At 39.4% G+C, this 17,695-nt stretch overlaps 1 protein-coding gene across 4 annotated transcripts in view; it reads right to left on the bottom strand.

The window, feature by feature from the left end:
• Window positions 1-17,695, bottom strand: part of LOC149228449 (exportin-4 protein) — a 408,868-nt gene that overhangs the window by 364,875 nt on the left and 26,298 nt on the right. For all 4 annotated transcript variants that reach the window (XM_089378212.1, XM_089378213.1, XM_089378214.1 and 1 more), the window contains exon 3: window positions 4,827-4,914. In XM_089378212.1, coding sequence (XP_089234338.1) covers window positions 4,827-4,914 — 88 coding nt within the window. The remainder of the gene's footprint in view (window positions 1-4,826; window positions 4,915-17,695) is intronic.

The raw sequence follows: 17,695 nt of genomic DNA, 5'->3' as shown, positions 1-17,695 counted from the left end.
TGATTGAGACTCTAGCGGTCCCAACGCAAGCACCCACAGCAACCAACAACTTGTACTTAACGTCACCTAGTGCGTTGTTCTTATAGTGTCACTTACACTTTCGCAGATCTTCATGTATAATTTTTTGTCACCCACACCTGCAACTAAATAGATCGATGCCCCCAACGATACATGGATATTGGGCTTTGATCGATAAGTGTAAATACGGCAATACGCATTGACTTCAATCCTTGGACAGATTCAATAGTGAAGCCCACGAATACATACGTCGTCAACGAATTCGACCCTATTTCCACTCGCAATTGCTAATTCCACGTGAAATTACAATGACCGATTTGCTCAACTGAAAGATCGATCTACAATTTGCACAAATTTCCTTCAACGATAATGTCTTAGCCTCCAATGTGGCAATGATGGTAGGTCCCAACACAGCCACTACCTAATTTAGCATGTGATTTGGACAAAAAGTTGCACACATGTTCCTGCTCACAGATGTATGCTCCCAACTCATTCCTCGTCTCTGATCAGTGTGGACAACTGATACACCTTTTCCAAAGTTTAACCACCATACACCATCTGGAAATTCAATGCATTCGTACGCAACTCACAAAAGATTAGGCTCCTGGAAAAAGATGTCTTGGCCCTCCAAATAATCAACGCTTTGATCCCCGTCGCACTGGTGGCACACCAAAATTTATGAATTTGTTCCAATAACATGCAACAATGATGAATTACACTAGGAAATTAACCTTTGGGATAAGGGTTTCGCTCCATGGAATTGTTGCTCCAAAACATCCCCAATAGTTGTAATGAAAGACCTAGAGTGATATTCTCAGACCTGCAAAATAGAATTGATCTTCAAACCCTCAGGCTCCTAGGAAAACCAGCTCTAATACCACTATAATATTTCAAATGCAAAATTTTGGGGTTTTCTTGAAATTTTAACTTAGAAAATACTTCAGATAAAATTTCCATTCATAAACAGAAGATTGTCATATAAATTCAACAACATAAAACTGCGAATAAAAATAATGAGCAGAAGGAAATCTCAGCTTTATTTCTAATATATATAAAGTGGGGTTTTACATGCCAAAACAACTGATATAGCTGAGATAGAACTGGCCTCAAGGATTTGCTCCAATGCTGCCCTGGCCCTCCACCAAAGCTGAATTGAACTGCCCTGCTAAGCCCTCCTGTGAATTCTAGATGAATTCACCAAAGGGAGATGGGTGCTCACCCAATCTCTCTAAATCACCCAAGGGTTTCCATCCTAGAGCTACTGCTGAAGTAAAGAACTGAGTTCTCAAACCTCTCCACAATGAAGAAAACACAAATCCAAGATGTCCTCCAAATGGCCTCCTCCTCTTTTATAGATTTGATGGACTCCTGTGGTGGGTAAATCAGCCACCATGTCTCCTCAAGACGCTGAAACTCATATCTAGCTATCCCATCCTGTAGATCTTCTCATTCCGGTTCCAATGAGCTATTACACTAAGGTGTTCTGTCAAGTATTCCTCCCAAAATGCCACCTTAAGCGTAATTAATTGAGTCGAGCCCAATAACAACTCTGTTTTTTGAAAGTTGTCGGAATACACCGTAACGAAAGGCAAACTGTGAGGATGATGGAATATACCAAGCGAATGCCATCAGACCTCACAAAAACTCCTCAAAGCCCCTCCAAAAGCCCATGGGCCCGCTGATCACACCAACCTGCACCTGTGACCTGTCCACCCCCAGCTCTGAAAGTCCATCCTAACCATGTCATAAGGAACAACAAAAAAAGGAACATTACATCTTAATTAAGTACCCATAGTCATATCTTAGGTCAAGGGACCTCCATGAAGCATGGGGATGAGTTAATCAAAATTAGCCATGAAACCCTCAAACAACAACTTTTACATCCAAATGAATGGGATAATCATCATATTATGTCTTTACACGATGTCCACGTCATCCTCATGTCAAACAAGAAGCTCCAAAAACCATGGTAATGACCCCTTCAAGTCATATTATGTCACAATACCCCATGGGTGTGATAAGGCTCCCACATGTGGGTCAGCCCTCATAATAGGTGATAATCAGCTTGATAAAATGACCAATTAAGAGGTGGCTCCATAATCTTCCACATGGCATGCCAAGAAGAGGCTCATGTGTGCACAAGTAGCCCCAAAAACTGCCTCAAATAGTGTGACCAATTCCTTGATCAGTGTGAATTTCCTTGAAAAACATGAAACGTCCAGAAATCAGAATGGGGCTGGCTGCTCAAGAAGTGAATGCCATGTCATCAAAACTCTCCTGCTCGTCAATATACAAGTGAACACCCCTGCTATCAAAGCTCCCAATGCAAGACCTAGATGGGTACCCCAATCAAAATGAGGGGTAACATGTTCCAAAGGTTGTGGGTGTATGTATCAAAATGAACATACACCTGAGGTTGAAGGTTCTACCTCATTTAAATTCCTAAATCATATCAATTGTGACTACCGATCAACCTCTGACAGCTATATAAGAAGTCCGGCACAGTTCCATTGCAATTGTGACAGAAATCGTGGGTTACCTCATTGAAATAATAGACTAGTGACCCCCAATTAAAATTCCAGAACTCGTAGTTGAGACATAATGGCTAGGGTTTGAAATTCCAAAAACTGTCTCAGGTTTACCAATCAAGAAATCGATGAGCTTCCATGGCAGCTATGGGTCAGAATTCCATAAATTCTATGGCGACTAGGGTTCAAAATTCCATGGCTAAAGAAATTCCTCGTTCAATTAGCAGATGACAAAATTCACACGGAAATTCCTTGTTCGATTAGAAAAATCGTATTAGCAGTGGCCACCAATCAACCTTTGGCAATTGTTGGAGAAGCAAAACATGGTTCCATTACAGCTGTGACAAAGATCACAGGTTACCTCATCAAAATTTGGATCATAAATATAAAGGGCATTAAATGGTGACATTCCAACACTATGGAAATAATGTGAGCATGCTTAGTCAACCTATCTACCACAACATAGACATAATTCTTTCATCCTACCCAATGCAGAGAAGTAATGAAAGCCATGATAATTGACTCCTACTTCTGATTGGCAATATGCACTCGTTGAAGCAAACCTGGAATTCTAACAGTCTCAGTTTATTTTGTTAGTGAGTCTCACACATTGAAACAAATCCTTCCACGTCTTTTAAAGCCCCTTCCAAAAAAATATAATTCATACGTTGTAGTAAGTCCTAAAAAGTAAAACAAAAAGAAAAAAAAAATTGTATAACCAGTATTAGCTGAAGAATGATATTCAACTAAGGTCTTCACTTTGAACATAGATTTAGGTACAAGAAACATACAGTTCTTATAGGAAACCATATCACCTGGAAATGTGTATATGTTGTCATCAACATGTACCTTCTCTAGATCTTGTAGCAAAGTAGAAGCCTTCTTACCCTTCGCATATTCAGCTAATATTCTTCTTTCCATCTGGGTTCATTGAAAGATATTGAAATTTGATATCAACTCAGGAAGTTGGGACAAGGAATCTGCAAGAACATTATTTATCCCTTCTTATATTGAATTTCAATATCAAGGCATCATAAGTTGTTTACCCACTTTATTTCTTGTCCCATCAAAGTCTACTGTGATAACTTGATAAGAAATATCTCAGCCTTTGGTTTTCTTTCTGGATCAGCTCCGACTCCTTCCTTTTTATCCTTCTGCAAATGATGTCCCTATAAAGTATAAGGCAGCTAGATATAATGGGCTTTGCACAATCTTAGTTAACAAGGAACATACTCACCCTGAGAAGGTTATGGCCTCAGAAAAGTAATCATCAAGTGTACATGAATGTTCTATTGCGATTAAAGGTTGCATAGATACCCAAAATTGTTCATTTTTAAACATCATTGTATCTCCAACATTCACTCCCCATCTGTTGAGGAAAATTGTTTACCAGAGCAAGAGAAACCATTTTCTTTGTGAAAGGTCGGTTATTTGAGACCATTAATGAAGTACGACCATCAATTGCCATATTGATATCACAAATGCATCAGCGCTTGTTCCAGATCCTTCTAGAACACTGGCTATGGTAACCTTGATAATTCCACCTCCTATAACAAGTAAGTTTCCAGTTTCAACTCCTATTTCCATACTTCGTACTTTTACTCCTTCCACCCCTCTTCTTCATTTGTTCAAGATATTTTACTACCATCATAAGTTGAGCAAGATGCTCAAATCTAAAAAGGGTAAATAGATATTAGAAATGATTCTCTCTGAAAGAGTATTTGGAATAAAAGAGGGATTATTTGTACTTTATTTCAATGGCATTGATATGTGAGAATTTATCTAGACATGTCTTCATATGGTCTTCCTAACTCCCAACAGTCTTCATTAGAGTATAAAAGACATGCAGAAGACAAAGAGGGGGGAATTCTATTTCTTAGTGACATGCGATGGATACTTTGTCCACTTGATAAGTCCATGATGGGATTACCCTATTTATATATTATTGATATATAATAAAAAAATTACTTTGTTGCTATTTATGATTGTCCCTACACGTGTGTGCATATTTAGGTGTGAATGTTGTTGTCTGGCTTCCTTCTTCATACACTTCCTGTTCTCTGAAGCTAAAAGCTTGAGGTTCATTCTGTTCAGGGAAAGTGCCTAGTTTAGGCATAATTCAAATTTCAAAGTGCAACAATACAATGCCAAGAAACACTCATTTTAAGCACAAAAAAAATGCACCTTTAATATTGTATCCTTTATCTCTTCCTTCAGAATCAAAGTACATGAAACATCAACAAACACCCCAAGCTCATCTAGTCAAGTTTTAGTGTATACCAAGAATAAACTGGCATGCTTGGTATGGATGAGGAGATCGCCGGAAATCTAAAAGGGTGGCCTCTGCTGCTGCTGGATTGATATGCATCTGTTTACCACAAAAGAAGAGAACTTTAAACAATCCATGATCAGAAAAGGTAAGTCAATAAAGAGAATGTAGTGTACCAAAACAGGAGCATCTTAGATATCTAAATGAATTAAACCAAAATAAAAGCTTGATGCTTATTTACCTATTTACACACTATCAATAGGTCATAATTTTGTGAGCATTAAACAAATAGAACGAACTAAAAACATTGACAACAACGAAAATTTCTCTCCTTGTGTGGGACCCTTCATGGTTTATTCTGCTTTGCTGGCCATGTTATTTAAAGGCTGATTTTGGTTTTACAATCAATGTGTTCTTTTGACTTACATCTTGATTCTCTGCTTTAGTAGATTCTCTTTGTCCCAATCACAGAAGATTACTGTGTTAAAAATTCTTCAAGGATCCCTTTTTAGGAGTGGTTAGCCCTATCTTAAAGTGTGCATGCATTCAATCAGTGACGCATCCCATCATCAATCATCTTAACTATTTAACAACTGAAAAGCATTAGCTTGCTGCCACATTCATTGCGACACTTGGATTCTATTATCAAGCATATTTTGGGGCGGGATTTCCCCCATCTTGTCCTATTAGAAGCAGCTTCAACCAAATCTTAAATAGCCTCAATATGCATTATTTGATGGTGGTGTGGATTGCATAATTGGACCCTACAGCAATCAATCTTATTCTTGTCTTTAGTGCAGCTTTAGATGTTGATAAGAGGCTTTATTAGTGTACACCTTTAAAGCGTTGGAGATTGAGTTCAGCGCTCCCCTGCTTTTCGCAACATGGACTAACCGCCTTTCATGGATCCTAACTATGGTGATTGTAGAAGACTAATGCCTGCGGGTTTTGGTCTAACGACAATCGTGATTCCAACAATTGGTATCAGAGTGACAGGTCTCAAGTTCAAAACTCACCCAGCTCGCACTAGGGGACGATTGTTGGACACTGGGTTCAGTGCTTCCCATGTGTTTCACAACGTGGATTAACTGCCTCTCGTGGATCCTAACTCTGGCAATTGTAGCGGAGACTAATGCTTGCAGGTTTTGGTCTAACGGCAATCGTGATTCCAACATAAAGATTGCCTCGACTCTTCTAAGACCTTAAAACTGACACATCCATGGCCTTAAATTTAATGTCCCATATTTCCAAGTAACCCTAACCCTAATTAATACAATCAGTGCACCCTCCTGCATGAATAACTGTGACACAGTTCATGTGCCCAACTGAAGGATGAGTGTCACATGTACACATGCACAATTCTTGGGATCTGCGCCCTCATTCATCTCTTGTTAAACCACTCTTAAATACCTAAGAATCTGTACCCTTCTCTAAGAATAGATCAGGCATTTGTCCTAAACTGAACTGAACTGAGAGGTGAATTGTATAGAATCTGAACCAAAGTAAACTTTCTAAATCTGAAACAGCACTGAACTGACTGTAACTGTTGGTGAAATAATTAGAAATATGCTAAGAGTTGCACATGCATGCTGAAGACATTCATGCAACCTTTACTTTCCTATATAACTGTACCTCCCTCACAGTATGCTGCACGCAATAACCTAGGCAAACTGCTGCCATAACATTTGCTGCATGGATCTGCACTAAATATGCACCTGCTGCTGAACCTGGCTGATTGAGTCCACCCTCATACTGTGGAGGAAACTTTCCAAAACAAACCAAGTAAAATCTAACACTACCTTTTAGTCAGGAAAGTGTTTTCCACCAATCTCTCTCTGAACATTTCAAACTTCCACTTCCCAAGGATCCCTGTCAAGATATCCACAACTTGTTGATTAGTCTGAACATAGTCAAGAGCCATTGGTTCCTTCTGACTGTTCTATAAAAAGTGGTACCTAATGTCGATGTGCTTGGAGAAGTCATGGAATACTAGATTATCAGAGAGTCTGATACAACTCTGTTTATGACAATAGACCACAGCAGGTTCCAACATCTCACATGGCAGCTCTGCTATCAAGTTTCAACATGCAAAGGCTAATGGCATCACAACTAGCAATGTTGGTTGCCATGTACTTTGGCACTAACTCAATGCCACTGATGCCTGCTACCTAATGGACTAAGGAAGGTATTACCCCTGAACCCAAACTGAAGCAGCAACCTAAACATCCCTACCCAATGGAATCAACAAACCCATGCAACATCAACTCACCATCCCCTGCACACTTCATACCATAATGTATTGTGCCCTTCAAGTAACAGAGCACATGTTTTGCAGCTACCCAATGAATTTTCCTCAGCTCAACCACATAATGGCTATACTGCTATACTGGCTCAAAGTGTTGACTGCAAAACATATATCAGGTCTGTTATTAACCAGATACATAAATGATCCAATCTATAGTCAATACATGAAAGGATCAAACAAATCTGAACCTAAATCAGCATGCAACTTCAGAATTGATGCCATGGGAGTAGCTAAGGGCATACAGTGCATCATTTAAAATATCTTGAAAATCTCAACTGCATACTTACCCTATCCGACGAAGACTTCACTTGGACTCTGCCACACCTCGAGACCAAGGAAACAGTGCATCAAACCAAATCCTTCATCATCAACTCTCATGCCAACTCTTTCGTGCACCTTGCTATGTGTTTCTCAAACTCCCTTTTAAGTATTAAGTCTACATACAAGGACAAAATAAATTAATTGAATCTATTTATTAAATAATAAAGATTGGGATTTGCAAAAAAATTGGTGAAGCCAAACCTAAGAAGCACTCATAGGAGTACCAAGCACATGATGCCTGCTTTAGCCCATAAAGGGATTTCTTCAACTTGGACTCTGCCACACATCGAGACCAACGAAACAGTGCATCAACCCAAATCCTTCATCATGAACTCTCATGCCAACTCTTCTGTGCACCTTGCTATGAGCTTCTCAAACTCCCTATAAGTATTAAGTCCACATACAAGGACAAAATAAATGAATTGAATCTATTTAATAAATAATAAAGATTGGGATTTGCAAAAATTTTGGTGAAGCCAAACCTAAGAAGCACTCATAGGAGTACCAAGCACATGATGCCTGCTTTAGCCAATAAAGGGATTTCTTCAACTTGCACAAATGGGTATCTCACCCATGCACCTCAAACCCTCTTGGTTAATTTATGTATACAATATCTATACTGCCAAAAACAGTGTTTTACCTTGTACCACCAACTAGAATTGACCACTGATTTCCACATTTGTGTAGGCACAATCTCCTACACATCATTCTTTGATGCAGGAGCATTAGACCGAGCACGTGATGAAGAAATAGAGGGGGCTTGACAATGTCGTGGACTGGCCACATGTTGAGCTAGCAAATCGATTTTGTTTAGCATTATAAACTTAAATATAAATGCAAATTAGAGTAAGTCGAAGAGTTCGAGTTAGGGAGTTATTTTCTAGCTCACTGGTTGCCTTTTTGACTTCCCTCATTTGGAGGGAAGGAGAAACAAATCATTTGTTTAAGTTTGTGAATATAAAGAGGCATCAGACAGAGAGGAAGAGAGCTCTTCTCCTGCCTCCGAGTCTACAGTTGAATTAAATGAAAACGTAGTTGTGCGCAGCATATTTGTTCATAAAATCTGTCTGTAAACCTGTGTTTTCTTACCTCGTGTCTCCAGTGGAACTGCATGTGCGTTTTATCTACATTTCAGAATCCGTGTTACCATTTCTGTAATGTTATATGTCTGTAAACATTTAATTTATGAGAGCAGTGGTTGTTATGCATGCCTCCTTTTACCGTGACCTCCGAACTGTATTTGCAGCACCTCTGTTTTGCAGGCAGAATTTGCTCTTTCAACTGAAATTTGGACCATCAAACTAAGTGAGGTGAATGCTAGACAAGGAGAGGCAGAAGGGGAACGTTCTTTCAGTTAGGAATCGAGCCAGACGGTGGAGGGATCGAGCCCACATAGGACCGAGTCGTTTCGCCTTCCAAAAGAGCCAAAAACAGAGTTCCTGGAAGTGCTATGAAAATATTTTGTAACACCTAAAGGTTTTTGAGAAAGTGCTACAAAAATATTTCGCAGCGCCTACAGCGAGAATTTTCTGCGTTGCGTTTTGGAGCTCAGTTCACCTTCGTTCAGCCCTGTGCCATCATATTTTGTATCAAACCAGGTTTGAGGTAGAGCCATATTTGTGGTAGAATTGTGTTTGACATTGGTGGCGTTGTCTATGGCAAAGGGAGATGGCAATGCAAGCAAGGAGAGCATGAGGTCGAGGAGGGAGACCCGTAGCTAATGCAGAACTTCAAGAAGAGATACAGAGGTTTCAAGTTCATTTAGAGGCCATGGAGACAAGTAGGCAGCGACACCCTGAGGCTGGGAATGACAGCGGATCAGAGGAAGAAACTACAGCAGAAACAGCAGCACTTGTGGATGAAGCTTCGGAAGTTAAACTGTTGAGGTCAGCGTTAAGCTCAAGTTCAAGAACAAAACCTGGGTTGTCTACATGTGATGGCAGTCTGGTAGCTGAGAATTTGATGGATTGGATTAGTGAACTAGATAAGTATTTCAAGTATAAGGAGATAGAAGAAGATAAGCGGGTAAAATTGTTGTAACTAGGTTGAAAGGCCATGTTGCATTATGGTGGCACAATGTGCAAGCTGAAAGGAGAAAATAGGGGAAACTATTGATGAAAAGTTGGGACAGGATGATAACAAAGATGAAGGGGAAGTTTATGCCGAAAGATTATCAGTTATCCTTCTACAGACAAGTGCATAACCTCAAGCAAAGGCTGCTGACAGTCAGAGAGTATACCAAGGAGTTTTATAAGGTGAATTTGAGGGCAAGATATGTAGAAGACACCCCGGAGAAAACAGCAAGGTACATCAATGGCTTTAAGCTGGAGATTCAAGATGAAATCAGCATGCTTTCTCCCAGGCATAGTATTAAAAACCGAAACCAATGACTGAACCAGTCCCGGGTTTCAAACCAGGACTAGTTAGATCTCAATGAACCGGTTTAAAAAAACACGTGAAATAATTAATTTTTAATTAAAAAAAAAAAAAAACTATTTTTAAGATTTAAAACAGTGATTCCAAACCAATAGACACAAAATATGCAAAGTTCGCTCATATATATACCATGTAAAGGTGAATATATAAAAATGGAACCAAGTGCAATACATATTAGCAACAAAATATATAATCAATGAGGCTCTAAATGGCCTCTAGCGTCCAAAAACAAAGCCTACAAGCTATGGGGCCATTGGCCTACTACAAGTCTACATATATGATATCAGTGATCAACATTATCACTTGAAAGTTGAAACTTCTCATCATGATCAAACTCAGTTGGTTGAGTCTCGACTCCCAAACCTTGCAACTCCTTGAGTCACAAACTTCTCTGTTGGTTTAATGACTTGAGTCTCAAACTTCTGAAGGTATTCTCCCCTAATATACCCTATTACTTCATTTGGTTCTCCACGTGGCTTTACATGGCCTCCTATCCCAGCTAAGTGTTGCTTGAACCTATTAACACCCCCTCCTTCAATAGATTTTTGGCAGTATTTGCAGATCATTTTGCCATCAATCCTATCACAATGAGCCCATGCAATATACTTGGCTTTTGGAAGCATGGTGGCGACTACTCAAGCTCAAACTCTCTGTTGTTCCACCACTATAGCAAAAACTCAACACTCTCCAAGCTCACAATGAAGCTCACAAAAACTCTAAATGAGATGTGTGAGGCAAATGAGAGGGAGACCTTTTATTGGCTTAGAGGAGTTGTTTTTGGAGGGAAACAACCCTTATTTTCCCTCCAAGCCACCTCACAAGCCTCCAAGAATGCCTCTGGTAGGTTTGTGGCCGACCTGACAATGAACCAGCCGGTTTATGGGAAAATAGGTCACTTCAGTCATAAACCAGCCAAATTATGCCTGATTTGTCTAAGAAAAGGATGAATGAGGGCTATTGACCGGGTTTTTTGACCGATTCGGTTGGTTTTGCCAATGAACCGACCAGTTTGACCGGTTTTCGATTCAGACCGACCGGTTTTTAATACTATGCTCCCAAGACGATGGAAGAAGCATATTAGTTTGCCTTGAAGGCAAAAGAGAAGATAATGAAAAAGCAAAATTCAAGCAAAGGACGTGGTTTTGCTACAAGAAAAGGACAGACAATTGGAAGAGGGAAGACTTCGGTTCAAAAGAATGATGCAAATAACCCAAGGCGACAAGGACAACAAGAGAAACAGGGTGACTCCAGAGGAGGAAGACCTTACCAAAGAGGTAGAGGTGGAGGAAAAGGAAGAGAGATTGTCTATCGGTGCTATAAATGTGGGAAATTGAGTCATAAATCTTTTGAGTGTCCTAAGAACGAGAAAGGAGGACAAAGAGATGCATATGTAACTCAATCGGAAGCAGCAGAAGCATAGGCACCTGTGGCAGAAAATGCACTAGAGACTGGAGAAGCTTTAATAATGAATAAGGTCTTGTTGAAGCCAGCCAAGGAGACTCCTGAACCAGCACAAAGAAAAGCCATATTTAAGATTGTCTACAAGGTCGGAGGAAAGTGTTACAAAGTGGTGATTGACAGTGGAAGCATTGACAATCTAGTTTCTACAGAAATGGTGGAAAAACTTGGATTGAAAAGCCTGAAGCACCCAACACCATATAAAGTGTCATTGTTGCAAAAAGGTCACTAATTGTTGGAGAGTGAGCAGAGGGAAATGGAGTTCCAGATAGGCCGATATAAGGATAATGTAGTTTGTGACATCATGCCAATGGATGTTTTCCACCTTAAACAATAGCTATAAGTTTGAAAAGGATGGTATCAAGCATTCTCTTTTACCATTGAAGGAAGAAAGTACAACTGGGGCAACAACTCAAAAGCACTATTGTTAGGAGGAAAGGAATTTCTGCAACAAATGGAGAAAGAAGTGATCAGCTATGCAGTGGTCTGCAAACCAAAGGCAATATTTCTGCACACTGAAATTGTAGATTTACCTGTTGAGATTCAAGAAATGTTGCACGAGTTCAGTGATATCATGGTAGATGATCTATCAAGTGAGTTGACACCTAAGAGAAGTATCAACCATCACATAGACCTGATACCAGGAACAAGCCTTCCAAATAAAGCTTCTTATCAAATGACACCCAAGAAGAATGAAGAGATAAGGAAACGAGTTCAAGGACTGTGGACAAAGGGTTGATAAGGGAGAGCCTGAGTCTGTGCGTTGTCCCTACAATACTTAGTCTTAAGAAAGATGTTAATGGAGGATGTGCACAGATTCAAGAGCAATCAACAAGATTACAATCAGATACAAATTTCCATTACCACGAATGGATGACATGATGGAGCAGCCTACTTTTTAAAGGTTGATTTGAAAAGTGGTTACCATCAAATTCAGATCAGAGAAGGGGACGAGTGGAAGACAGCTTTCAAGACCAATAGCGAACTATATCAATGGTTGGTCATGCCCTTTGGATTGACAAATGCATCGACTACCTTCATGCAATTAATGACGAGGTCTTGAAGGAGTTCGTTGGTAAGTTTGTTATTGTTTATTTGGATGGTATTTTGAACACCTTAAGCATGTAAGATATGTTCTAGAAAGGTTGCAGCAAGAGAAACTATTGATTAACCAGAAGAAGTGTACTTTCATGGTATATTTGGGCTTTGTCATTTCAAAGGATGGGTTAAAAATGGATCTAGAGAAAATAGAGGCGATTGTAAGTTGGCCTTCACCCAAGAACATTTTTGAAGTTAGGAGTTTTCATGGTTTAGCTAGCTTCTATCAGAAGTTCATCAAGAATTTCAGTGGCATTTGTGCACCCATTGTTGAAACAATTAAGAAGGATAGACAACCATTTTGTTGGATAGCAACAGCAGAGAAAAGTTTCCAGCTCTTGAAGAAGATCATTGAGAAACCGGTGTTGAATCTACCTAACTTCAATTAGCTTTTCCAAGTCAGATGTGATGCTAGTGGTACAACCATTGGAGCAATATTGAGTCAAGAAGGCAGACCTGTTGCATATTTCAGCGAGAAGTTGAATGATTCAAAGCAGAAATACTCCTCTTATGACAAGGAATTTTATGCAGTGGTTCAAGCATTGAAGCATTGGAGACATTATTTGATGCCCAGGGAGTTTGTTTTGTTCTCTAATAATTTTGCAATACAGTATATAATGCAGCAACACAAATTGAACCATAATATTCTTACAAAGTTTCACCTTTGTTCTAAAACATGTGAGTGGACAAGACATCAAGGTAGTTGATGCTTTGAGCAAGAGGAGTTTGGTCATGCAGGAGTGCCACGTACAGATTTTGGGCTTTGATTATTTGAAGGACTTGTATGAGGATGACGTTGATTTTCAAGAGGCCTTTGAAGCATGCAAGAACCTCGCGAGCAAAGATAGCAACCCATGGAGAAAGTTTATGTTGCAGGATGGTTTGTTGGTAGGGCATTTTGGTGTGGATAAGACACTTGGACAGCTAGAACACTTCTAATTTTGGCCAAAGGTGATAGTTGATGTGCAGAAATATGCAGGCAAATGCAGAGTATGTCAACATGCGAAAGGAAGGAGTCCAAATGTTGGACTATATACTCATTTATCTGTTCCTAGCAGACCATGGGACTTAGTGACTATGGACTTTGTTTTGGGTTTACCAAGGACGCAAGAAGGTAAGGACTCTATACTTGTAGTTGTGGACCGATTTATGAATATGGCTCATTTTATCCCATGTTGCAAGACTAGTGATGCTACGGCTCATTTGTTTTTCAATGAGATTGTCCGATTGCATGGCTTGCCAAGGAGTATAATATCTGACAGGGACACCAAGTTCAAAGGGCATTTTTGGAGGACTTTGTGGAAGAAGCTTGGAACAAAATTGAACTTCAGGTTAGCCTATCATCCAAAATCGGATGGGCAAACTGAAGTTGTGAACAAATCTCGTCAACATATTGAGGAGCCTTGTGGGAGAGCATCCCAAGCAGTGGGATCATGTGTTAGCTCAAGCTGAGTTTGTATACAATGATTCGCTAAATAGGAGCATAGGGAAGAGTCTGTTCCTAGAGGAGTTTGTGAGCTGAGAGATTTGGGCAACCTTGAATATAGGAGTGTTGATGGGGAGGATTTTGTAGCAGCAATGAGTGACTTAAATGAGGAAATAAAAACAAAAGCTATAGGACAATAGCTACAAGTACAAACAAAGAGCAGATTTAAGAAGAAGGTAAACTTTGAGGTAGGGAACATGGTCTTAGTGTTGAAGAAAATGTAACTAGGTTCGGTCTTCATAAATGTATTTTTAATTATTGTATTTATTCAAGAAAAGAAATATTATTTTTATAATATATGTCAATGAGTTTCTTGCTCATTGAAATAGGTCCAGCACAAGTTAAAGTGCTATAGGGCAATCAAATAGTCAAAAGAAAATATTGAAGACCTTAAGGGCATGTTACACTATGTATAAAATAATATAAAGGTCAAAGGAATACCTCCAAGACAAGTACAAGTCCTCTCCATGCAGCAACGTCCTCCTCAAGAAGAAAAACAAATAAAACGACGAAGAAATAGTCAAGTCGGCCTAAGGACAGCTAGTCGGCCTCAAGTCGGCCTAAAGGAGGGACAGTCCTCTATATATAGAGGTTGTCCACTCCCTCTCAACGTCATCCATCTCTCTGAAATCAGCGAAGGTAGCTGAGAAAAAGGGTGAAGAAGGGACAAAGAAAGGGTCTACAAGTATAGCGAAAAAAAGAGGAAGAAATACCAAAGCCTTGGAAGTCTGTTCTAGGGCTAAAAGACAGTCACACGTGCGAAGGAGAGGGTCTCTCTGTTGTCATAGCATCCCTCTATTACAGTCACATGAACTTCATTATTTGGGATAAGAACATAAGCCTAAAGGGTTTCCAAGACAAGCGAAAGGAGGAAGAAGGACGAAGTGAAGAGGATTGTTTCTAGGGCTAGAAACAATGACACGTACGAAGAAGAGGTCAGTAAGTTTGCATGTATAACAGCATAATCAAACAATTCATGAATTAGTGTTGGTTGGGTTTGAAATTAGGCCTACAAGGCCTCCCAAGTCAAGCGAAGAAGCCTATCTCTCTAGCAAAGGAAAAAGGACCCTAATTCTCTAGGGTACCTCCCACACATGCGAGAATTAGGGTTGCAGTGCTGTCACACTAAGCCTTCCACCATACACCAAGAAGGAACTCAGATGATCAAGAGAAGGAATGAGTATCCTTAGGTGAAGGATATCACTAAGGAAAAGTATCTCTTCTAGAAGATCTACTTACAGTGGAAGGAAGAACGAAGTGCCAGAAGAAGGACGAAGTGTCGGGGAACAAAGTGTCGGAAGGAGGTAGACAAAGTGCCAAGGAAACATAGTGCAAAGAAAAGGAAGGACTTGACTTGTGCTTGGAGGTTCTTCTAGTCAAGGGTCTAGGGTTTGGCATTGATCAAGAAAGAAGCTTCAATAAGAGAAAACTTACCGAAGGGTTTTCCTCTCAAGAGAAGAGAGGTTTTGGCCCTGGCAGAGAGCCAACATCTTGTGTTCTTGTTCTTATGTTTTGGTAGCAGTTTGATGACGTACACACATGCATTAATAAGAAGAAGAAGAAGATTAAGCTAACAAGAAAAAGTAAAAAGACTCCACAAATTGTTATTAAGTAACGAAGAATCACACTACACTTATTTGCCCTAGATTCTTCAACACTTAGCACACCTGAGGAAGGAGAGATTCCCAAGAGAATATAACAAACTCAAAATGAAGAAAATAGGACCTTGTAGGGAGAAAAAATTATGCAAATGCTTAAGAATTGGAGTTACCTATGGGTATAGGTATCTCACCTATCTTCAATGTGGCTAATTTGTACCCCTATCAAGCTAGTGACGAAGGTGCCACTACAGCGAATGGTAGTGGAGAAGTCAGTGAACAGAGTTGGATGAAACAGATGCCTATGGCAAAGGGTCAGGAGGTTGAAGAATTTTGGACACCATGGCTGCAAAGCACGCAAGGGGAAAAAGAGTATCTAGAGTTTTTGGTGAAGGGGAAAAAGAGTATCACTACTCATTTTAGGGCAATCTTTCAACAGATTCAGTTTCCATGTCAATTGCTCAATTTCTTGCTCCTACCCCACCTTGGCTTCATCCCTTGCTTTAACTACAAATCTAAATCCAATTTCAAATGGTGATCCATGTGGGGTTATCTCCACAATATCAATGTAAATGCCTTCCATAGAAGAATTCACTTGAAAAGCATCAAATCCTCTTGTAGGGACTATTGGGTCTTGATAAACTTAGAGAATCCAACATCCTGCGGTTCAAAGGGTGGGAGAAGGATCTCACACTATATGTTGAATCCTGATCAAGGATTCCTGAAAGCCTCTTATGAAGGAGTTACCTCACCTTCCCACCAAATAACAACATATTTCTCTTGCCAAACATGTAATTTTCTCACTGTGGGGGTGTGCAAAATGCCTATGCAAGTGTGCCCACACCATCTTCTTTGAACAAAAGTTGACAACATATACTAGCGATCTAAAGAATTCCATTGACCCCTTGTGTGGTAATGCCACCTTGAGCATTTCCCTTATGTTATTAAGTTTAATCAAGCTCCTTTTTAAGACCTTACAAAACATGTTGATGCTTTTGCACTAGGTTGTGCAAAGTTCATAACTTCATACCTTGAAATGTTATAATTTGGAAGTCGTATCCCAAAGCTCTAAAAGGAGAATTCCTCAACTTCTTCCATCAATTCCAGAAGCCTCTGATTATGTCCATTGTAAGTAGAACACTTCATGAGATACTCCAATAATTGCTAGGCCTTTTGAGACTAACCCTCTAATATGAACCTAATCTATCCATCTTTGAGTGTATTCATAGATGGCAAGCTACACCAAACTCATAGATGGTGAGCTACAATTCAATTTTGTACCCAACCTTTTGCAAACAATCAACTCTATGGGTAAAAGCTCCACCGAGAGCAGTGATGTCAAAGCTTTAAAGAAATATGCCTTCAATATAAGACTGTTGTGAATAAATGTCTCGGTGTTCAAGCATTAAGGATTTTAATTGAGCTCAAAACCTCTTCCATTAACAAAGACCGCTTTTAAGCCCACAAAGAAAGAACCAACTTTGTAAAAGGATGCCAAGGTGGTCTAGTTAGCTCAACCTGAACAAGGTTCTTATTGCAAGAAGTCGCATTCAAGGAATGTGAAGGAAAGAAATCTGATGGAAGGAAGAGAAAGGACAACTATTTCACACAAAGGTTTTTTTCTCCTTAAGAGGGTGGAGATTCATTGCCTAAACCTTCGCAGCTAGAGCCTATTGATTACCAATATTTGAGACCAAATCTATAGCTAAGGTTGAGCAAATAAAAGATAAAAGGAAAAGCCATAAAGATCATATGTGCTATCTGTTGAGAAATCTAGGGCGTAAGTAGTTAAAAGATTTCTTTGCTTGATAATTGCTTGTGATATACTTTTACCTTTTAGCTTATAGTCTTCTCTTCATTATATTATTATTGTGTTCTTTTCATCAAGACAATTACCAATATGCACAATAAAAAACAAGTGAAGCTAAGGTTGAGAAAATAAAAGATAAAAGGAAAAGCCATAAAGATCATATGTGTTATCTGTTGAGAAATCTAGGGCGTAAATAGTTAAAAGATTTCTTTGCTTGATAATTGCTTGTGATATACTTTTACCTTTTAGCTTATAGTCTTCTCTTCATTATATTATTATTGCGTTCTTTTCATCAAGACAATTACCAATATGCACAATAAAAAACAAGTGACACAGTATGTAGGCTTGCCAGCGAGGGCCAAAACCTC

This window comes from Pinus tabuliformis, chromosome J, assembly GCF_031772625.1.
Source record: "Pinus tabuliformis cultivar Carrire ecotype Pingquan chromosome J, CPIR1, whole genome shotgun sequence".
Classification (NCBI taxonomy): Eukaryota; Viridiplantae; Streptophyta; class Pinopsida; order Pinales; family Pinaceae; genus Pinus; species Pinus tabuliformis.
This window is presented reverse-complemented; position numbering and strand designations above follow the sequence as displayed.